General features: G+C 36.6%; 1 protein-coding gene across 7 annotated transcripts in view; it reads left to right on the forward strand.

Annotated features, from left to right (window-relative positions):
• MAPKAP1 (MAPK associated protein 1) overlaps positions 1–24,172 on the forward strand; it is a 327,671-nt gene that overhangs the window by 29,258 nt on the left and 274,241 nt on the right. For 6 of the 7 annotated variants that reach the window (XM_043986958.1, XM_043986955.1, XM_043986957.1 and 3 more), the window contains 2 exons: positions 15,485–15,808; positions 21,693–21,782. In XM_043986958.1, coding sequence (XP_043842893.1) covers positions 15,550–15,808; positions 21,693–21,782 — 349 coding nt within the window. In that variant the 5' untranslated portion in view covers positions 15,485–15,549. Of the gene's footprint in view, positions 1–15,484; positions 15,809–21,692; positions 21,783–24,172 lie in introns of those variants that run through there. The other variant, XM_043986960.1, reaches the window with a different exon arrangement.

Below are 24,172 nucleotides of genomic sequence, written 5' to 3' on the forward strand. Positions count from 1 at the left end.
TTGGTCTCTGTTCCTTATTTCCTATGTGACCCTCATTTCCTCTTTGGGGCTCAGTTTTTTAATTTGTAAAATGGAAGGATTGACATTGATGACCTATAAGCTTCTTTCAGCTCTGAATCTCAGGAAGCTCTGCTTCCATTTTCTCTCTATTCCAATTCATCCTTCGTACAGCTGCCAAAATAATCTTCCCAATAATCCTTGCATCCTTTTTCTTCTTGAAAATTTTTAATGTTTTCTTTGTGCTTTTGGATTGAAGTACCAATTTATTATGGCATTTGAGGACCTTCCATAATTTGACTCCAAATGTCTTTTCAGATGAATTTCAAATTTCTTCCCCTCTTATTAGTTAGTGTGGTCCTGTGAAAAATGGCCTGGAGTTGAAATTATTGGGCCTGATTTCAAATTCCGACCAGTCTACTTCATTGCCTTTGGGATTTGGGAAGAGCTGCTTATTCTCTTCAGACCTCAGATTTCTCTTCTATAAAATGGCTAAATGATTTCTCAAGTCTTTTCTAGCTTTGATTTTATGTTCTCTTAATCTTGACAGGTTGTGTTCCTTACTGTTCCCTTATCTCTTTTTTGCTCTTTCTTGCATTTGCATAATTTCTCATGCCATCTTAATGGCTTGAAATGCTCTCCTTTCCTCGGTCGTGGAATTCTACTTGAAAATCCTACCAACTTTCTAGAAGCCTATCTCAGGTAGTACCTTTTTCCATAATGCCTTCTTTTGATTCTTTCACCGCACTTTGGATTTGTCTTTTATAGTTGAGGTTGTCTTTTATATTATAGTTATCTGTGTACCTGGCTTATTTTGTCTAATTAGATTATAAATTCCTTGAAGGCAAATGCCATATCTTATTTCTCTTTGTATTCCTCAGAGCATCTGACAGAGGATAGGTGTTCAGTAAAGGTTTGTTGAAATGCATACATGTTTCAGTAATTGACTTTATAGTAGAAACTCTTTGAACTATGGAGAGTTATCAGAAAGAGGTATTGGGACTATTATTGTTATTGTTGTTATTTGGTCTAGATTTATTCTTTCATTAGTGTGAGGAATTTCCACTATGGAAACTCTCCACCTGTTCAGATAGGCCTCTCATCTGTTACTTAGTTGCTTGGAACATTGAGAATTTAAGTGACTTGCTCATGAGTCACTTAACCCCAATTGCCTTCAACATCTGGGGCTATCTCCAGTTGTCCTGATATGTATCTTGCTACTGGACCCAGGTGGCTCCGGAGGAGAAAGTGAGGCTGGTGACTTTGCACAGCCCTTCCTCACTTAAATCCAATTCACTACAAGTTATGACATGTGTCATGGTCCTCTTCAAGAATGAAGGGCAAACAACAACTATGACTTGCTCATGATTATGTAGCTATGCATATCAGAGGCAGTACTTGAGCCCAAGTTTTACAAGCTTCAGGATGGCTCTCACTGTTCCATCTTTTTGCCTTTCAATTGAATTAGACTTATTTAGATTATTTAAATAAATTGAAGCAACCTAGTCATGATTGTTTTCAAGTCACCATATATTATCTCTTATCAATGGAAGTCTTCAAGCAGAAGCTAAATAACTATTAGGAATATTGTAGAGGGAATTGCTAGGGGATTATTGATTAGTCTGTATGCCTTTTTTTTTTTTTTTTTGGGCAGGGCAATGAGAGTTAAGTGACTTGCCCAGGGTCACACAGCTAGTTAAGTGTTATGTGTCTGAGGCCAGATTTGAACTCAGGTACTCCTGACTCCAGGGCTGGTGCTCTATCCACTGCGCCACCTAGCTGCCCCCGTCTGTATGACTTCTAATGTTCTCTCCAACACTTTCTGTTATTGTTAGTACAACCTAGTGTATGCTAAGTTCAACTCTTCTCTCTGCCCTTATCCAAGAAACCTACCAATGAGAAAAATAATCCGTACTTTTGTCTTGTGCGTAGTTATGACAGGCAACACACAAAAACCTTAGTCAATACTAACATTGATAATAGCTGTCAGTTTCTAGGGTACTTTAGTGCCTATAAAAAACCTTTAAAAATTTTTTTTATTTTTGGGGGGCAACAACTCTGTGAGGTAAGAAGTACAAACATTTTTATTCCTATTTTATAAATAAGGAAACCTAGATCAGAGAAGCTCAATGATTTTCCCATGAACTCATAAATAGTAAATGTCAGATATGGGGTAAAAGAAGGGGTTGGCCAAGGAAGTCTCTGTGAATATTTCCAACTTTGAGATTTGATAAGTTTATGAAATATATTTTTATGGTAACAGTTCACATTTCCTAGTACTTTGTAACGATTGGAATGACGCCACCTGCTGGAGACTTACTGTAGAAAAGCCCCGCCATGAAGGAAGGTCTTTGAGGGCAGGACCATGAGTCTTTTCTTTGGTGTCAGGAAGTGACGTTTGCTAGTGGGAGGAAGAAGGAAGAGCTGGGTGCTCTGACTCACGCTTTGCTGGTGGAGAAGGGAGCTAGAAATGCGCTCTCCCTTTAATAGATAGGAATCTAGGCCTTTTCTTCTCTCTTTACCAAATTCTTATTCTCCTTAATAAATGCTTAAAAGTCTTGCTAAAGCTTATAATTTATTGGCGACCACTCATTAGATATTTTAGACAGACTAGCTAGAATTTTAGCCTTAACGACTTGAATGTTTAGAAAGCAGTTTCTCCTTACACTAGCTCTTTGAAATAGTGCAAATATTGTCATCTCTGGATCTACAGTCTAATTACCTCTGTAATTTACCTTTGTGAATTTAGAGAAATTTACTTAATCCCTCTGTGCCTCAGTGAAGGGGTTGGACTAAATATTTTCTACTATTCTTCTCAATTCTAATATTCTGTGATTTTTAGGAAGTTTCTATTATCCCCAATTAATTTCATGCATAATTTTAGAATTTTTTTCTAAGTGAAGAGTTCATTTAATTAACATGACTGGTAGCCTTGCTTTCTTTTGACTGGTAGAACTTGTTTTCTAATCTCAGGGCCTTATATTTTAGATACACTTAAGTAGTGTAGGACTGTCTGTAATATCCTAGATGGTGTCGTAATGTCATGTTGAAGCTGTTTAGTACCTTAGTTAACTGGATCCTAAACTAGAAAACTTAATTAACCAGGTGTTGGTGTTTTTCTACATTCTACAGTTAAAAGAAAGAAGCAAAGCTTACCAGACTTAAATGTTCACTCCCTCTGGGTTACTCCCAACTTGGCACTTAAACTTACATATTTAATTACCTCTTAGCAAAGGTCATTTACAAAGATTCTATAGTAAGAATAGTTGCTACGAAACATTCCTCCCATAAATCTAGTGCACACTTTTCAACAAATACATGCCACATCTATGGGAAGAGTAGCAAAGCCAGGGGTTTTCACAACTTCCCTCCAACTCATAAACCCTGAAATAAATCCAAGGCCTAGCCATTTAAAGCCCTCTGAGGTATGGCTAATTTATTAGCCAGTTATTCTGTTCCCTTCTTTCCCTAACAGTCCTTTATTGAATACTTTTTTTCTTATATTGTGATCTGTAAAAGATGTTTAATATTTCTGCTTTTCTACATTTGTTTGTGAGGTTTTTATATACTAATACATGGTCAGTTTCTATAAAGATACTATGTATACCTGAGAAATATATACCATAGCTTTTTATTTTTATTCAGTAATAGCTAGAGATATGTCATTTAATTTTCTTATAAATTCTGTTCAGGTCCATAAAACTTAAATTTAAAACTTTTTGTTTGTTAGATTTGTCTATATCTGAGACAGATACATTGAGATCCTCTACTATTATTGTTTATATCTTCCTGTAATTTATTTAGTTATTCTTGCCATTCAGTGTATATATAGTAAGTATTGATATTAATCCATTGATTTCAGCAAAATAGTTTCCCTGTTTTTTAAAAATCAAATTTATTTTTGCTATTGCTTTGAGATCATGATTGTTGTACCTCTTTTTAAAAATAGTATTTTTTTTCCAATTACATGTTTTCAACATATATTTTTGTAAGATTTTTTAATTCCAAATTTTTTTCCTACCCTCCTTTTTTTCCCGCTCCATAAGTAAGCAAGCAGTCTGATACAGATTATACATTACAATCACGTTAAACATATTTCCACATTAGTCATGTTGTGAGAGGACAATCAGAACAAAAGGAAGAAAAAAAACACAAGAAAGAAGAAATAACAAAAAACAACAACAATAGTAAAAATAGTATGCTTAAATCTGCATTCAGACTCCATAATTCTTTCTCTGGATGTGGATAGCATTTTCTATCTTGAGCCTTTTGGCATTGTCTTGGATCATTGTATCACTTAGAGAAGAGCTAAGTCTATCACAGTTGATCATCACACAATGTTGTTGATACTATGTACAGTGGTCTCTTGGTTCTACTATTCCTCCTTTTGAAGTCAGCAGAAGCATAATAGACTTCTCTCTAGTTCTATATTTTAGCTCTGTGTGAGTCTTTATGTTTCAGATGTGTTTTCTATAAAGAATGTATTTTGGGATTTTGCTTCCTAATCCATTCTGTTGTCTTCCATTTAATGGGTGAATTCATCTCACATTCACAGTCTTGATCATCCTTTCTTCCTATTGTTGTATACTTACCCCTCTTTTTTGTTACATGACCCCTCTTTACAAAGAAAACAAGGTGGTAAGAAAGGAGTGTACTCAGCACTAGTGATCTACACTTATTTTAGCTTATGTACTTTCATCCCTCTTTTTTTCCCTTCATCCAGACCCCAATTTTAGCTTCTTTCCCTTTTCTTTCAAACCCCTCTTCATAATTCTTAGAGGTTAGAGTTTGTTTCGTTGATAACTAATTCTACCCTGAATTTATCCTCTTTTATTCTCCATTCTCCCTATTCCTTTCTGCTTCTCTGTGGAATTGAATGCATTTCTACACCAAATTGTGTGTGTGTATGTGTACTCATTCTTTTTTTTCTTTTTGACCAGTTTGGATGAAATGAAGTTCAAGTGTCATTTGCTCCCTTATCCTTTCCTTTTTGTGTAGTCTTTGAGTTGCATTTCCAGATTGGTTCTGATATGAGATACCTTACCCATCTCCTCCTATTTAATATTTCTTGCTGTCTCATGTAGTCATTACCTTTTGTTTTGCCCATTCTAATTTTCAGGGGTAAGGTTTTGTACTTCTTATACTAAACTGTTAATTCTCCTTTCAATTCTTTCCTTTAAAGATCTCATTCTTTTTCTACTTCATATGTCATTCTTGTTTCATTTGTCATATCCCCTTAAAATTCTTGCTTTATTTTTTCCAGGAATTCTAGTTGATCTTGTGTGTTCTTTTTTAAATAATAAACATTTTTATTTATAGTTTTGAGTTCCAAATTTTATCCCTCCTAGTAAGCAATCAGATATGGGTTATACATGTGCAATTATGTAAAACATTACCATATTAGTCATTTTGTACAAGAAAACTTGAATAAAAGAAAAAAATTAAAGAAAGTGAAAAATAGTATGCTTCAAGTCAGTATCAGCTCTTTCTTTGGAGGTAGATAGTATGTTTCATCAATAGTCAGTTGGGATTGTCTTGGATCATTGTATTGTTGAGAATAGTTAAGTCATTCACAGTTTTTCATCAAACAATATTGCTGTCTCTGTGCACAGCATTCTCTTGGTTCTGCTCACTTCACTATACATCCCTTGGTGCAAGTCTTTCCAGGCCTTTTTGAAATCATCCTGCTTGTCATTTCTTATAGCATAATAATATTACATCACCACAGCTTGTTTAGTCATTCTTCAATTGATGGGCATTCCTTTGATTTCCAATTCTTAGGCACCACAAAAAAGAGCTGCCAGAAATATTTTTGTACAAATAGGTCTTTTTCTCTTTTGGGGGATGTCTTTGGCATATAAACCTAGTGATGGTATTGCTGGATCGAAGGGTATGCACAGTTCTATAACTCTTTGGCTATAGTTCCAAATTGCTCTCCAGAATGGTTGGATCTTTTCACAACACCAACAGTGGATTAGAGTCCCAATTTTCCCACATCCAGTATTTTACTTTTTTTGTTATATTTGCTACTCTGAGAGGTGTGAGGTGATATCTCAGAGTTGTTTTAATTTGTATTTTTCTGATTAGTAGTGATCTAGAACATTTTTTATATGATTATAGATAGCTTTTATTTCTTTGTCGGAAAACTGCCTGTTCGTATCCTTTGACCATTTATCAACTGGTATTTTTATAAATGTGACTCAGTTCTCTATATAATTGAGAAATGAGGCCTTTATCAGAGATACTTGTATCAAAAATTCTTTCCCAGTTTTCTACTTCCCTTGTAATTTTGGTTCTATTAGTTTTGTTTGTGCAAAACCCTTTTAATTTTATATAATCAAAATGATCTATTTTTCATTTTGTTTTGCTGCCTGTGTCTTCTTTGGTCCTAAATTCTTCCTCTGCCCATAAATGTGATAAACTGTTCTATGCTCTCTTAATTTATGGTATCATCCTTTATGTGTAAATCATGTGCCTATTTTGACCTTATTTTAGCATATGGTGTGAGATGTTGGTCTATATCTAGTTTCTGGATGCTGTTTTCCAGCTTTCCCAGCAGTTTTTGTTAGATAATGAGTTTTTGTTCCAAAAGCTTGGATCTTTGGGTTTATCATATAATAGATTACTATAGTCATTTACTATAGTGTAATTTCTACCTATTTCTGGTTGATCTTGTGTTCAAGTTTTGTTTTTCTTTGAGTTTTTGCTTCTAGGTGTTTTGGAGTTATTATTTTCTTCTGAATTTGTGTCTTAGACATCCTTGGCTCTAACTAGGTGGGGTTTTTTTGTTTTTGTTTTTTTGTGCGGGGCAATGAGGGTTAAGTGACTTGCCCAGGGTCACACAACTAGTAAGTGCCAAGTGTCTGAGGCTGGATTTGAATTCAGTTCCTCCTGAATCCAAGGCAAGGCTTGTACTTCATCCACTGTGCCACCTAGCTGCCCTCCATAATTGTTCTTTAAATTTATAGATCCCTTGTTCTTATATCACCTAAATTCCCCCTGTAGCCTTCCTTTCCCAGAGACCCATTCTATATAACAAATAACTTTTGAAAGAAAAAAGGAAAAAAAAATAACCAAAGACTGATATTTGTGAATGACATTATATGTGTGTTAAACATCTGTAAAACCACATTTGCAAACTAGTGCAGGAGATATCTTCTCCGATAGCTTCTTTGGGGTAATGCTTGCACATACTTTGCAACATTCATTTTTGATTGTTTTGTGGTTCTTTCCAATTAAATTTTTGTTGTTGTTTTGTTTAGTTTGCTTCAATTAGTGTGAGTCTTTCCAGATTTTTTATTTGTTTAGCCATTCCCCCATTGATGGTTAACTACTTTGTTTTCAGTTCTTTGCTGACACACAAAATGTTGCTACAAATATTTTGATGCATATAGGCACTTTATTTTTTTCAGTGATTACCTTGGTAACCTTAATAGCTCTTTATTGTATGAGTCTTTTTTGTTTGTTTACAAATTCTTCCATTTTTACTTCCTGAATTAGGATTTCCTTTTCAGGGTTAGGCTCTACACACTTGTGGAAGAAGGATGTTTGGTCCTGATTTTTCTGATGTTCTGCTACTGCTTTCTGGGTGATGAGTACTTTATAATTCAAGGATCTCAGAGGACCTTTTAATGCCAACTTTTGGTGCATCCTAGCAGATTGAGTTAGGGCAGAGTCTGATTGCTGCTCTTTTGCTCTGAGGGTTTGCAAGTTCCTAACCTCAGGTAGGGGCTGAGTGATAAAATTGCAGGCTTGCCTTTGTTTGGAGCTGCTTTTGGAGACTGCTGCTTTTCTCAGTTTCTTTCAGCTAGCTGGAAGGATCTTGAGGTTTAAAGTTGATTGAATTGCAGGCACTTTCTTGGTTTGAGCTTCCTACCCTGTTTGCTCAGCTTCAGATCTCACTCAGCCTGTCTGTGGACTAAATCCAGGATCACACTCTAAAGTCAGAGCCACATGGCTGCTATTCACTTTAGTTCCTTCCTACTCCTGGCCTAGTACACAGCTTCAGGCCAGGTCTGAACTAATTCTGAGACTATTCCTTGCCTTGTATGTAACACACCCTCAGGCCAGCCCTGGGCCTAGGCACAGGTTTCCTTCTTAGCATATACTGCATCTGCAACCTAGCTGAAGTCAGTCACACAACTATTAGCTGGCTTTTTCTAGTCCTTGAATAGTGCACAGAATTAGATTCAGTTCTGGCTGCCTCTGGGACTGCTTCTTGCCCTGGAATACAACCTCCTGTCATCTCACTTGTAAGTGCTGATTCCCTATTTAGTAGATCTGTAGCCCAGCTCTGGGGTTAGATTAATTTAGTCTTGGTTGGCTCCTATTCCTGCTTCCTAGGATGGAAAAATGATTCATTGTTTTTTTCTCCTTGGATTTCCTGTTCACTACTTGGTCTGGTTCTCTTCCGAGATCTTTGAGAAAGTAGTTGTGAGGGTAAGTTGGGATATACTTCCTTTTATTCTGCCATCTTGCTAGTCTTCTTTTTGTCTTCACCCAGACAAAAGCATTTGAACTTCATAAAGAGATTGGGGCCCAGATGTATCTTGTTCACACATTATAAATTATTGTGTTCTGTGTCTACTTCAGCCAAGCTGTATGGAGGGAGGGGGAAGCACTATATTAACCAGTCTTAGCCTTTCTCTTGAACTCAAGTTCTGAATCTCTAGTTTCCTATCAAACATTTTCAACTGGATTTCCATTAGGCATCTTAATCTTAGTATGTCTAAGCACTCATTATATTTTCCCTCGAACTTAGACTTTTCCCAAGCTTCTTTGTTCCTTTCAGACACCCAGATTTCAAATTTCAAAGTCATTTTCTAGTCATTCCCCTTAACTCCCTATTTGGTTTTTTTTTTGGGGGGGGGTGGCAATGAGGGTTAAGTGACTTGCCCAGGGTCACATAGCTAGTAAGTGTCAAGTGTCTGAGGCTGGATTTGAACTCAGGTCCTCCTGAGTCCAAGGCCAGTTCTTTATCTATTGCACCACCTAGCCTTTTGCACCACCTAGCCGCCCCCCCCAACTCCCTATTTCTAATCATTTCGTGAATCATATGATTATACTTCCACAACATCTCTTATACATGTCCCCTTTTCTCCATTCACTTGGTCACCACCTTAGTGCAGTTCCTTATTACCTCTTGCTTAGCTTTATTGCAGTTGCCTCCTAACTGGTTATGTAGTATCTGGTTTCTCCCATCTCTAATCCATCCTCCACACAGCTGCAAAATCAATATCCTAAAGTTCAGGTGCGGCCATGTTATTATGCCCCTATTTAGAAGGACTCCCAGGTGCTTCTAAAATAAAATTCAAATTCTTCTTGACAGTGTGGCTTCTGTTTACTTTTCCAGGTTTATTGCCCACACAACTGTCCTCTACATTCCAGACAAATTAGTTTCTTGATTACCCATACAAGACATTTAGTCTCTCATTTCTGTCTTTGCACAAACTGTCCCTGTGTGTCTGGAATACACTCCCTCTTCACCTCGTAGAATCCCTAGGTTTCTTTAAGGCTCAGTTTAAGTGCCACCTTGGACACAAGGCTGTATTTCCTTGTGCTCTCCCTCCTGAAAAATATTCTGTATTTATTTGTGTTCATTTTCTTTTTCCCCAGTGGAATGTAAAATCCAGGTGTCAAGGACATTTTTGGTGTCTTATTATTCTTAATACCTAGCACAGTGCCTACATATAAAAGCTGTTTGATAAATCCTTAAAGAATGAATTTTAAATGGGAGAGAATGTGGTATTGTGATCCCTAGTCTGAGAGTTAGGAGGCCTGGGTTCTAATATTAACTGTTCAGCCAGTTTGCTGAATTTACTGACGTTTCTGCCTTTCTGTTTCCTTACCTATATTCTGAGGGGATGTGAGTAGATGATTTATCTGGGCCCCACTCTCTTTTCAGTCCTCACATTCTGTAACAATAATTATTGCTGTTAATAGGACACGTTAGAGTATACAAAGCACTCTATATCCATTATCTTATTTCATCCTCACAATGACCCATTGACAGTATTGTGTATTTTTATCCCTGTTTTTCCATTGAGGAAACTGAAGTTTTGAGAGAGGGGAAGAGACTTGCCCAAGACCAAATAGCTGGGATACATGGTATAGAACTGGGTTCAAAATTCTGGGTTCCCTTCTAGCTTTTAACATTGTGTTCTATTTAGTATTTCTATGCCTAATGCATTTGAGGAATGGGTATTTTCTGATGTTTTCTATTTCTCTGCCTTTAACTAGTACTTCCCGTAGACATTTCTGGTCTCTTAGCTCCCAGTCTCCTCAGTATGGATCACTTGGCAACAGCCTTTCTTCCTGTAGGTGAAATAGCTTTCTAGGCTCAGAGTGCTGAGGGGCGGGATGATGTCCATCCCTGCCTCCACCTTTGGGCCCCTCTTTGGCACTTTCTTCTTGCACTGTTTCTGAGTGTGTCTGGATTGTCTGTGAGACTAATGTACCAATAAAGTGAAACCTCATCTCAAAAAAACAAAAACAAAACAAAAAACCCCACTGTGTTCTATATTCTAACATTCATTATTTTAATATAATTTGCATATATAAATTTTTAGTCTTTAAATATTAAATTAAACCACCAAATTTTCAGGACATATTCTGGTGGCTATAGTTAAGTTTATTTTGCATCTCCGGTATCTCACAGTAATCTTTGATGAACAGTATTATGAGAGAGAAATACTGTAAGGTCCTCAATCCTCAGAGGTCCATTGTTGTGTTTATTATATTGTAGTATTAGCAACATTTAGTAGTAATAATAATAACCCCTTATATTTCTATTCTGTTTTTAGGTTTATAAACCGTTTTCCTGCCAACCAGATTATACTCTGTACTGGGAAAAATATAGGATTTAGATTTTTTTCAGATTAGCCAGCATTTATTAGGTGCCTACTTTGTTCAGTGTATTGTGCTAGTGATATTGGCAATACAAAGACAGAAATAAAACCAGTCCCTCCCCTGAAGCAATTAAATTGGGGGGGCGGGAATCATAGCATTTCTACATATAAGTGAAAACAATGTAATTTGAGTACAGAGAGGCCCACTGATATTGAAGTAAGTCAGAAAAGGCTTCTTCTAGATGGTGGTGCCTGAGTTGAACCTTAAAGGATTCTAGTGTTTCTACAAGATAGGAATAGGAGCACATTTTAGGTATACAGGACAGCCTGTGTAATGATATGGAGCCCAGGGATTGAATGCTGAGAGCAGGTAGCTAGTAGGTCACTTGACCTGGAATCTAGTGTGTCTAAAGAGGAATAGTTTGATAGAAGTCTGTAAAGACTGACTAGAAGCAGACATTGAAAGGCTCTGAAAAATACACTGGGGGAAAAAATTAGAGTTTTTAAAAACCCTAATCTTTATTTATTTATTTGTTTGTTTGTTTGTTTATTTATTTATTTATAGCATGCTTGTAAAACTTTGAGTTCTAGATTCTTTCCCTCCCTCTCAGTTCTCCCCCAGCTACTGAGAAGGCAAGCAGTGATATCAATTATACATGTGAAATCATGCAAAACATTTCCATGTAAGCCATGTAATACTCATAATCGTATGCTACAGCTTGTTTAGCCATTCCCTAATTAATGAGCATCCCCATGATTTCCAATTCTTTGCCACCACAAAAAGAGTCGTTATAATTTTGTACATATAGGTTCTTTCCCTTTTTCTTCAGACTCTTTGGGGTACAGACCTGGTAGTGGTTTTACTGGATCAAAGCGTATGCACAGTTTTCAAAGGGTATGCACAGTTTTATAGCTACCCTTTTTTCCCCCACATGACCAGTTCTTTTTAAGGAGCTCTTCTATTCAGTGACTTTTTTGTACTTCCTTTTCCATTTAACCTATTCTGCTTTTTCTTTTCTTTCTTTCTTTTTTTTTAGTGAGGCAATTGGGGTTAAGTGACTTGCCCAGGGTCACACAGCTAGTAAGTGTTAAGTGTCTAAGGCCGGATTTGAACTCAGGTACTCCTGACTCCAGGGCCGGTACTCTATCCACTGCGCCACCTAGCTGCCCCCTATTCTGCTTTTAAAGCAGTTTTTTTCTTCAATGAATTTTTGTGCTTTTTTTTTTAAACATTTGGCCAGTTCTGTTTTTTAAGGTGTTATTTTCTTCAGTATTTTTTTCTTTTTTTTTTAAACCAAGCTGTTTATTCTCTTTTCATAATTTTCTTGTGTTACTCTCATTTCTTTCCCCATTTTTTCCTCTACAACTCTTATGTCTTTCTATAACTTTCAGGATTTCTTGCTGGCCTTCGGTTTAATTAGCATTTTTTTTTGAGACTTTGCTTGTAGGTGTTTTCTCATTGTTGTCTTCTAAGTTTATTTCTTGGTCTTTCCTGCCCCTGTAGTAACTTTTTATGGTCAGGTTCTTTTGTTGTTTGGTCATTTTTCCAGCCTATTTCTTGACTTCAAATTTTATGTTAAAGTTGAGCTCTGGTCACCTGGCTTTTTTGTGCTCCTGTTTTCAGACCTAGTTCTAGAGGGGTCTAAGTTTTGGTGTTTCTAAGGTGGTGTTACTCTGAGAGTAAGAGTGGTGTCACCGCTCTTCTGATCTTCTCTTTAGTCTTTACTTAGGAAGGGCCCCTGCTCCCCAGTAGCCACAAGTACTGGTACTCCTCTTGGCCCTGGAACTGTCAGCAAGTCCCCTACTTCCTTGTGACTGATCACAAGTACACCTCTCCATCCTGGAACTGTGACCAGAACTGTTTATGGGCAACAGAGTTGCCAATCAGTACCAGCTGCACTCAGTGGCAGCGAAATGGTTCCTTGTAATCTCTTTCTAACCAGTTGTCTGCCCCTCTTACATCTCTGTGCTAAGACCTTCCAAAGCTGCTGCTGGTATTGTGGCTGCTTTTAATGCCTTCTGTTGGTGTTTCTGCTGTACTCCAGTTCTGTGCCCATCCTGGTGTTACAGATCTTTCCTATCAACCACCTAAGTTGTCTTAGGCACGAAAAATATCTCCTTCTGACTTTTTGTTCTTTCTGCTTCTTCAAAATTTGATTTGAGGTGTTATTTTAAAGTTCTTTGGAAGGGAATATTGGGAGAATTCAGCTGGGTCCCAGCCTGTACTCTGCTGTCTTTAGCTTAGAGGTGATAGGGACCTACTTATAAGCTCCTTGAGCTAGAAGGTGATATATGGTAAACCTGTACTAAAGGGAAACTATTTTGGCAACTGTGATTGGAGAGGGGAGACTAGAAATAGGTTTGGACAAGAGGTGGTGATGGGGCAGCTAGGTGGCACAGTGGCTAGAGCACCGGACCTGGATTCAGAAGAACCTGAGTTCAAATCTGGCCTCAGACACTTGACACTTACTAGCTGTGTGACCCTGGGCAAGTCACTTAACTTCCACTGCCCTGCAAAAAACCAAAAACGGGGGTAAAAAAAGAGGTGATGACAGCTTGTGGTAGCCTTGTGAATGGAGGGAAGGGTATGAGAGATGTAGAACTCTATTTGACCAGACTTGGCAGTTGATTTGATGTGAGGGATAAGGGAGAGTAAAGAGTTGATGAAGAGTTTGAGGCTAGGAATCTGAGGGGGTTGGAAGGATCTTGGTAGAAATACCAAAATTGGGAAGAGAGGGCTAGGTTTAGAGGAAAAGGTGAGTTCTTTTTGCACATGTTGATCCTGAAATGTCTATAGGTTATGCAGTTGGAGGTATTTAACAGATTAGGGATTCAAGCCTGAAACTTGAGAAGTATTAGGGCTGGATGTATAGATTTGGGAGTCATCTGTATTGTTAGACTTGAACCTATGCAATAATATATGCTCTCATTCTCATGTTACTTATAGTCTAGTAGGGGAATTAGACATGGAACTAATAATGCACAGTGATGTATAAGTACTTAAAGGACTATAAAACATAGGTGTCAGGGGATCAGGGCCACTAATATGGAGTGAGAGAATTACCAAAGATATCTTTTAGGAGATAATATTTGAGTTGAAAAGGTGACTAGAAATCACTTTGTTTGAGAAAATGACTCCGACTTCTTCATAGATGGAGAATTTGGGAGTGAAGAGAAAAACTAAGTAAGAGCCTAATAGATTTCTGTGATAGGCTATGAATTTCTGAAGAGAGGAGCTATTTTCTCTTTAGCTATAATGTAATAATTGCAGAAAAGTCAGTCTTTCTCTCCGGTACCATGTTTATTTTCTAAGATATAGAACTGAAAGTTACATCAGAATTATTTAGACCAAAATCTTCATTTTATAGAGAGGGAAAAAAAATCAAAACACCAACCCTTAAGTCCAGAGAATAGAAGTGATAAGAAAGTAGTAAATAGCAAAACTGGAATTTCAACCTAGGTCCTGATTCTCATTACTCTGGGATATAGAACCTTTAATTATAAAGGATTTCCATTTTGCTTACCTGGATTCTTAAGGGGTCAATGAATTGTATTGGGAAAAAGCAATGGACTTGAAATCAGAAGACCTGTTTTTTGAATCTTGGCTTTAATAATTGGTCTATGTGTCACCTTGGGCAAGGTATGTCACTTGACCTCTCTGGGCCCCAGTTTCTTTTAGCTGTCGAAAGAGGGTTTTGGATTAGATGGACCTCTAAAGTCTTTTCCAGGCAGCTAGTTGGTGTAGTGGATAAAGTACTGGGGCTAGATTCAGGGGGATTCATCTTTTCTGACTTCAAAACAGGTTTTAGACTCATACTAGTTGTATGATCCTAGACAAGTCACTTAACCCTATTTGTCTTGTTTTCCTCCTCTGTAGAATGAGCTGGAGAAGGAAATGGCAAACCACTCCAGCATCTTTGCCTAGACAATTCCAAATGAGGTCACAAAGAATCAGATATAACTAAAAAATGACTGAACAATAATAACAGAAAGGCTCTTCCAGCTTCATATCTACCATCTTATGAATCCTTTCTCCATTACTGACAGTAATTTAATTCTGAGTAGTTCACTTTCTCTCAGTGAATATCAGTTTTATTAACTATAAAATGGGTTTAATAATTCTTTCACTAGTATACTTCAGATATTTTTAGTAGGAGAGCACTTTTTAAACCTTAAAGTAACTGTAGAAATGTGGGGTCTTGGTATCACTGTTCTTTGTGACCTCAGGCAAGTGATTTACCCTCTCTGGGTTTCTCTTTCCTCTTTTGTAAAATGAGAAGTTTGGACCTTTAAGGTTCTTTCCAGTTTCTGATTATAAGATCCTTTTACATCTCAAACACATGGAGAAATAGTGTGGTATGGTTTTAAAAAAAGAAAAAAAGGTCCTCTTAGTTTCATCTGTGAAAAAACAAAAATTTGGCCTTAACCTTTCTAGGATTGCTGTGAGAAAGTGTTTCATAAAACCAGTGGCACTACAGAAATGTGTTTTATGATTGAGGCATAATAATATAATGAGATGTTTGTCACTTTTAAACCTTATGTTTACAAATTACTTTGCGTTTCTAAATGTGTTATTCTCTATATTCTTTCTAAAGCTCATGTAGATGTTCCTTTTTTTTTTTCCTTTTAAATTTTGGCAGGTAATCCCTTTAAACAATATGAAGAGGAGAAAGTAGACTTTTAAAGAAATTGGCCTCCATAAAGAATGGCCTTCTTGGATAACCCAACGATCATCTTGGCTCATATCCGGCAATCCCATGTGACCAGTGATGACACAGGGATGTGTGAGATGGTCCTGATTGATCATGACGTAGATCTGGAAAAGTTTCATCCACCTTTGGTGCCTGGAGACAATGGTTCAGAAATGCCCGGAAGCAGTGTGGAAACTCAGGGCTATGTCTATGCCCAATCTGTTGACATTACCTCAAGTTGGGATTTTGGTATCAGAAGGCGCTCAAACACAGGTAAGTGTGGGATACAGCCCTGCTTCCCTGAGCTTTCATAGGCTCAGACCTGGAAGGATCCTCAGAGATATTGTAGTCTAACCCCTCATTTTACATGTGAGTGAGCAATGCCCATAGAGATTGAGTGACTTTGTCTGAGGTCACGTAGGAAGAAAGCAGTGCTGGGAGTCTGGCTCCCTGGCCTTTGAACTCCAGACATACATCTCTTTTACAACCCCTTTTTGCTTCACAGAGAAGTTTAGTATAAAGGATTGCAGTTTGTTTTTCTCTAGTAATGCCATATGTGGAAATATATATCTTTGTTTTGAATGATTACCATCAATTGATTACCTTTGCAGTTATTTTTAGTAAGCTTTTCTAAAAGTTGTTAGGAGACAGTTTAGTTTGGTTGATAGAATATTGGGCTTAGAGCCAGAATTCCTTCATTTGAATCCTGGTTCTGTAACCATACTAGCCATTTGGACCTTAGGCAAATCATTCTTTCTGGTCGTCAGTTCATTTATCAGTAAAAGGAAGATTTTGGATTAGCTGATCTCTAAGGACCCTTCTACTTCTTATATTCTACATTTTTCTCTAAAATTCTTTGAAAAAGAAAAAGTTGTGGTACCTAGTACAGTGTATGTGATTAATAAATAACGAATGTTAAATGAAAGAATGAATAACATTTGCAGTGTGCAGTACTTTGGAATGGAATGGGGAGGGAAGAAAAAAGCCTGAAGAGATATAGTGAGTATTTTAGAAAGATACATTTCAGGATATTTGTTTTATGTGTTCTTGTAGTACAGTGTGCCTAAAGATAGCCCTTTGCTCTGGGTTGACAAGTGTTTATTAAACACCTACTCTTGGCTAGGCACTATGCTTGTTGATGAGGATGCACAGATGTAAATTTTTGTTCCATAAAAGTATTTTATTATTTTCCAGTTACATGTAGAGATAGTTTTTACATTTTTTTTTTAAGTGAGGCAATTGGGGTTAAGTGACTTGCCCAGGGTCACACAGCTAGTAAGTGTTAAGTGTCTGAGGCTGGATTTGAACTCAGGTACTCCTGACTCCAAGGCCGGTGCTCCATCCACTGTGCCACCTAGCTGCCCCTACATTTGTTTTTATAAGATGTCTAGTTTCAATTTTTTTCTCCCTCCCTCCCCTTCTTCCCCCTCCCTAAGACAGCAAGCAATCTGATATAGGTTATATATGTACAATCACATTAAACATATTTCTTTATTAGTCATGCTGTGCGAGAAGAATCAGAGCAAAAGGAAAAACCTCAAAAAAGAAAAACAACAAAAAAAAATTAGAAATATGGTTCAATTTGCATCTAGATTCTATAGTTCATTTTTTTTTCTGGATTTGGAGAGCATTTTCCATCATGAGTCCTTTGGAACTATCTTTGACTATTGTACTGCTAAAAAGAGTCAAGTCTATTACAATTGATCAACACAAAATGTTGTTGATACTGTGTATGATGTTTTCCTGGTCCTGCTCATCTCACTCAGCAGCAAAGATGTAAAATTAAACAGTCACTGCTCACAAAGAGCTTTTGATCCACTAGCTTTTTAAAGAGTTAGAAAGCATGACTTCCTTTTCACATATAGTGACTAGGTATTCTGGTTTAGGGCTGACTTTACTATTTCCCGACTGTTTAAAGGACATAATCCTGAATCCTTATTTAATTGTTCTGACCTAACCCAGCTGAGTATAATGATGATGACGATAGCAATGATGGCAGCTCACATTTATATAGTACAGAGTGTTTTCCTCCTAATACCTTGTGAGAGGTAGTACAAATGTCTATTTCCATTTTCAAATGGGAAAACAGAGGTTCATAGAGTTAGTCATTTTGTCAGCAAGCTTTTATTAAGTGCTTACTAGGTTCTAGGCCCTGTGTTAATTGATGAAGGTAAAATGTATTATTTGTGCAGTGTAGTAGAATCTGTTTTTTGATACTCTTGCAACACTGTAAAAGAATAAAGTAAGCTATATTTCTATAGTGTTTTCAGGCTTACAAAGTGCATTCCCTCCATCAAAAATAAGAGAAAGGTAGTGCCAGTAGTTTCATTTAGATAAGGAAACTAGAATGTAGGCAGCATGGCTAACTCTAATTGCAGTGATTTTTTCCCATTCCATAATTTCTCTCTAGTAGTCGTCAAAGTTTCTTGCTCACTGTCTTTCCACCTCTTCCCCTTCAACATCTTAAAGGGAACAATCACCACTCTGAATGTCTTTTATAAGACATTGGCCTCCTGAAACTCAAGCCATTAAGTTAGCAATTATCTAAAATTTACAAAAAAAACAAGTAATAATCACAGACATACTAATCATACAGACAATCGGCGAATCAGTTAACATGCCATTTTTACTGATGAGAATGGAGTTTATTAGTCTGAGCTGGTTAAGAGTTGTTCTGTATGGGGCAGCTAGGTGGTGCAGTGGATAAAGCACTGGCCCAGGATTCAGGAGTACCTGAATTCAAATTCAGCCTCAGACAATTGACACTTACTACCTGTGTGACTGTGGGCAAGTCACTTAACCCCCATTGCTCTGTGCACCCCCCCCCCCCAAACGGGTTGCTCTGTACTTCTCTGCCCCCTTCCCCCCCCCCCCCCCGCGATGTTTTGCTACCCGTAACTTGCTTTCCTAGCTTATTAAAAGACTGTGCAGGGGGCCAGTGGTGCAGTGGATAAAGCACTAGCCCTGGATTCAGGAGGACCTGAGTTCAAATCTGGCCTCTGACACTTAGCACTTACTAGCTGTGTGACCCTGAGCAAGTCACTTAACCCCAGTTGCCCGCCCCCGCCCCCCTACCCCCCCAAATTACCTAAAAAAGACTATGCATTCCTCCAGAACAGTAGGCTCTGTGATGCTGGTCTTAACTCTTTAATAGGATTATTCTAAACAACATATCCAGCTTCTTTGATGTGTTCCTATAACACATTCTCTATTCCTCCGCTCCTTCTCTAAGCCCTTCGCTAAGCCTTTCAGGAGAGAACACATTTATCTGAGTTCAGTTGGTTTTAAGATAGTCATTTCTTCTCCCCCATCAAAAAAAATGTGTCCCCACTATGTAGGTTATCCCCATTAATGCTCATTATTAGTTCACACTAATGTTTATAAGGGAAACCATTTTATTACACTGATGTTCTTCTTTATACTTAGGCATGGCTAGTTCCCAGATGACAAAGATTATTTACAACTGGATTTGGTGGGGTTTTTTTGGTGAGGCAATTGGGGTTAAGTGACTTGCCCAGGGTCACACAGCTAGTAAGTGTCAAGGGTCTGAGGCCGGATTTGAACTCAGGTCCTCCTGAATCCAGGGCCGGTGCCTTATCCACTGTGCCACCTAGCTGCCCGTTTTTTTTTTTAAGTTAAATTTTTTAAAATTTTCATTAAATATTTCCCAATTATATGCACAGTGTTTTTTTAAACATTCATTTTTTAAAATGTTTAAAATGTTGAGTTCCAAATTCTCTTCTTCCCTTCTGCACTTTCCCCACCCCTTGAGAAGGTAAACAATATATCAGTTACATGTATGAAGTCATGCAAAAACATAATTTTCATATTAGCCTTGTTGCAGCAGAAAACACAAAAAAACTCCAGAAAACAAAAAGTATACCTCAATCTGTCCTCAGTTTTATCAGTCCTCTCTCTCTGGAAGTGGATAGTATTTTTCATCCTGTTTTTTTTTGGAATTGTCTCAATAGAGGAGCTAAGTCTTTCACAGTTAATCCTCGTTACTATATTGCTGATACCATGTACAGTGGACTTGTTTCTTATACATTTTTGTTGGTAGGACCTGCCAGGGCTTGGGCTCCTCTTGCTTAACCTTTGAGAAACCAGGGTGACTGTCTTATGTCACTGTGAATTAATGGAAGAAGCCTTTAGTGGAGGAGCACTGATGGAGCATTGGTTCTAGTAGAGAGATAATATGGATAGGGCATTGCAACTCCAGTTTATGGCACTATTTTTAATCTATGGTAATAGATAGTGTTCTCTAATAGTTTAGAACTTCAAGGCCTGGCTTCATGTCCAAGTTCTGTTTTACCCCTCCCAAATATGGGAACCTCAATTAACTTCCCTCAATTTCCTCACGTATAAAATGAGTGGACTTGACTAGATGATCTGTAAGGTCCTTTCCATCTCCAAATCCTGTGATCCTATATCACATAAACAAACGAACATCCTATGAAATCTGCTAAGGAGATTTTGCTATCACTATGGAAAAAATTAATGACGTTTACCAGTATTGAAAGAAATTTTTACTGAAATTAAGTTGTATCAAGCTTTAACTATAATTGAGAACCATTGATTTGAAGTTCTTCAGTTTAAATTGACTTCCATGCAAGTCAGTGGAGTCCTATTGTCTGATAAGATGGCATAGGTTTATGTGAGAGGATACCATTAAGAAGGGCAGCTAGTTGGCACAGTAGATAGAGTGCCAGGCCTGGAGGCAGGGAAGACCTGTGATCAAATCTGACCTCAGACACTTCCTAGCTATGTTATCTTGGACAAGTCGGTTAACCCTGTTTGCCTCAGTTTCCTTATCTGTACATGAGCTGGAGAAGGAAATGGCAAACCACTCCGGTATCTTTTCCAATAAAACCCCCAACGGGGTCATGAAGAGTTGGACATGATAGAAACAATTGAACAACAACAAAATATAGTTAAGAGCTTTGCAGTTTTATTTCCTTGTCTGTGCACTTTACATTTATTATTGATTTCAACTGAATATATTTTTCTTTAATAAAATTTGTTTGGCTGGCTACATTGACATCATCAAAATGTTTTTGCCATGATAGTTTAGACTAGTAAAAATGGTTTTGCCATTTCCCCTTACCCTCCTAAAAAATAGGATTATTTTTTCTAAGTCTAGAAGTAGTTGAAGAAAAGATTTGCTTTTTGATTTGAAGTACTCCAGAACTTTGTAGTCACATATACTATTAACAGAGAAGCATTTAAAAAGTGATGATATTGGTCAGTGCTTTTTTTCTTGGTCCGTACAGAGGCAGTAGGAGTTAATAAAATGTGCAGTTAGAAAATAGCAATTGTGTTGTCAATGGTGTTTTTGTGAATAACAGCTACCTGCATTTTGAAGACTTGTTGGTTGGTTGCACTATTATTTTCAATGTTTTCTTTTGGGAATTTTAGATGCTTCCCCCCCTGGAAATCTAAAATGTTAGTAAATGGAAGCTGTTTGTTACCTTAATGTTATTAAGGGTTTGCTTTTTAAATGTGGAAGTGTCTTAGTATTTTGGACATTGAGTCAAAATATGGTAAAGAGAAATTGTTCTTTTTAAGATTTGACTAATGTTACAAAGATACAAATCATTTATTTTACTACCTATAAACTGTTTCAGCCCACTGAAGAAAAGCTATGCTAATTTATATAGCTTTGACATTTTATAATTTTCATGATTTTTAGATAAAGGATTTTATATTTAAAACTTTAATAGTCTAGTCTGAGTTCATTTATCTTTAATTTTTGAAACGGGTAGAGTAATTCATAACAGTAATTTTATTCTGTAATGTAATATTCACTTCAGTTCATTTGTGCATTAAAATTCCTTTAAGACCGTTATTAATGATTTATATAATGAAATGTCATATTAATCACAGAAGTTTTCACATTTTATTATTCTCTTCCATGTTAATACTATCTTTATGATCTCTATTAATGTTTTATATCCTCTAATTTCAATTATAAATCAAGAACATTTTCATGTTTTTGTTGGTATTTGCCTTTCAGGGGTACCACCTTTAAAATTTTATGACTTTTTTTTCCTACATATGCAGTATAAAACATCTTTATTCATATAAAGGTAGTTAATTATGTCTTTGTTTATAGTAAACTTTCCATGACAAACTTATAGTTATAATATTTCTCTTCAAGCTCAAAGATTAGAGCGACTTCGAAAAGAGAGACAAAACCAGATAAAATGCAAGAATGTTCCATGGAAAGAAAGAAATGCTTCTCATTCAGGTAAAAGCAGAATGTTCATTTCCTATTTTTGTTGCTCTTACTTATAGCACATTTCTTCTATAGGATTGTGATAAATAAAGCTGAGTAAATTGTTTTCACACTTCATCAGTAGAATGTCATGTCAGTGGATCTGGGCCTTTCTTGCTTCTTTGTTCCCTAACACCATATTTTTATTTTGTGGTGACTTACTGCTTGTGATGATCACTAGTTAGGGATATTCTAGAGTGGTTTTTATGCTTCAGGCAGGGGTTCAACTGGATCTTTAGGATTTTTCTTGTGTCATGAATCCCTTTGGCAGTTTAATGAAGCCTAAAGACTTTTCAGATTAATATTTTAAATCCATAAAATAATTATATAGGCTTACAAAGGAAATAAATGATATTGATTATAGGTATCAAAATATTTTTTAAAAACAAGTTCATCGATCCCCAAATTAAGAATCCTTGAAATAGATTAGGCCTCTTCCAGTTCTATCTAACACTATGTATTTGATTCTCTTCAAAAGGTGCTTATAGTTCCAGCTTTCTTTGTTCTTAGGTCCGTCATACATTTACATTAGGTAATTCTATGATTGTCTTTGGTTGCATTGTTCTTTGTTGTATTGGGTTTCTTAGTTTCCTATATTCAAGAAATACTCTGCTTAGTATGATCTTTTCTGAATGTTTCTTTTCAATATTTGTTTCAGTCCCTTGTTATTTTCTTGCACTAATCAGTGATCATCTTTGTCTGAACATCTCATCAGACATATTGTCTTTTCATATTGTGTGTATATATTCATGGATATATAAAACTGCTAGTGTGTATTCAAAATTTGTTTCAGGTAGTCATATCATTTAGCAAGAAGGGGAGATTAATAAATACAAGAAATTCAGTCAAATTATCACATTTAAAAATATGTATATTTTTTAAATTAAAAAAATGTTTAACTTGCCAGTATTTGGATTATAGCCTTTTACCTCTAGAAGAACATTACACTATATAATGTAAGAACTTAGAAAGTCAATGCTGGAAGGAAGTACCATAATGACCACATTTTAGAGTGCTTTCAGGTTTATAAATAGTTTTCCTTATCTGTGATGCAGGTGATACAAATATTATTATCGTGGGAAGCTAGGTGGCACAGTGGATAAAGCACTGGCCTTGGATTCAGGAGGGTCTGAGTTCAAATCCAGCCTCAGACACTTGACACTTAACTAGCTGTGTGACCCTGGGCAAATCACTTAACCCTCATTGCCCTGCAAAAATAGCCCCCCCCCCAAAAAAAAAAACCCCACCAAACACAAAAAAACCCAAGTATTATTATCTTCATTTTACAATTGAAGAAACTGAGATATGGAGATTTGCAGGTTAAGAACATGTTAGAACATAGGCCATAGATTGCTAGAACTGGAAAGAAATCAAATGTTAAAACCATATAGAATTTTGGAACTAAAAGGGACCATAGGCCTTCTCTGGTCCCATCCTTTCAATTTTATGAGAGAAACTGAGGCATAAAGAAGTAATGTCAGTTTCTCAGCATTACATAGTTTCATGACAAAGCTGAGACCAGAGCACAGCTTTCTTGACTCCAAATTCTACCCCGGTATTGACAGTTTATAGTTGTTCAACTAGCTAAATTTTGAAACTTAGTTAATGGTGAAGAAGTCATTCTCAGTGAGTTATATTTGAAGATGCTGTTAAGTAAAAAATCCCATTTGTTCTTTATCCCATTATAGTATTTCACTTCTAGTCAAAATGGCTCTTTCTTTGTTATAGAAACTTTAAAAAACTCTACAAGAAATAAAGTATTGTAAAATCGTTGAATACTAGTCCTCTTTGGTCTTGCTTCCTGCTAAGGGTCTTATGAGTATTTGATATTTATTTAGAAAGCTTTGTCTTATTTAGGTTGTATATTTAAGAATATTTCTATATCTTAATGAGGGTCCTTGTGAATATTCTTACTGCCTAGGAATATAGAACTATTTCAGGTTCCTATATTTTAAACAAAATTTTTTTTGTTATTCTGACTTGATAAATACTAAGTCATGCATTTTTCATATGCAAACAAGAACAGAAAAATGACATGCAAGACTGCAAATTTCAACTGTCCAGTTTGTTTTCTTTTAAAAAAATATTTAATTTGTTAATTTCAAAGCTGTGCTGCTCATCCATTTCCCTCTGAACCTTCCTTTTGTTCTCTTTTATATATTTTAAAAAATGCTTCACTGATACTCTTTCATTTGTTTTCCTTTTTGGGGGATGGGGTGGGGGAGACATTTCTATCATCAACCTCCTCTGTCCCATACAATCCTTCTTCCCTCTTCCCTCTTAAAACTAGTGTCTCATTCTGCACCTTTTGTCTGTTACCTCCTTGCAAACATGCTTTAGCAGCAGCACTCTGGATTTGTCAC

This window comes from Dromiciops gliroides, chromosome 2, assembly GCF_019393635.1.
Source record: "Dromiciops gliroides isolate mDroGli1 chromosome 2, mDroGli1.pri, whole genome shotgun sequence".
In the NCBI taxonomy this organism is placed as follows: Eukaryota; Metazoa; Chordata; class Mammalia; order Microbiotheria; family Microbiotheriidae; genus Dromiciops; species Dromiciops gliroides.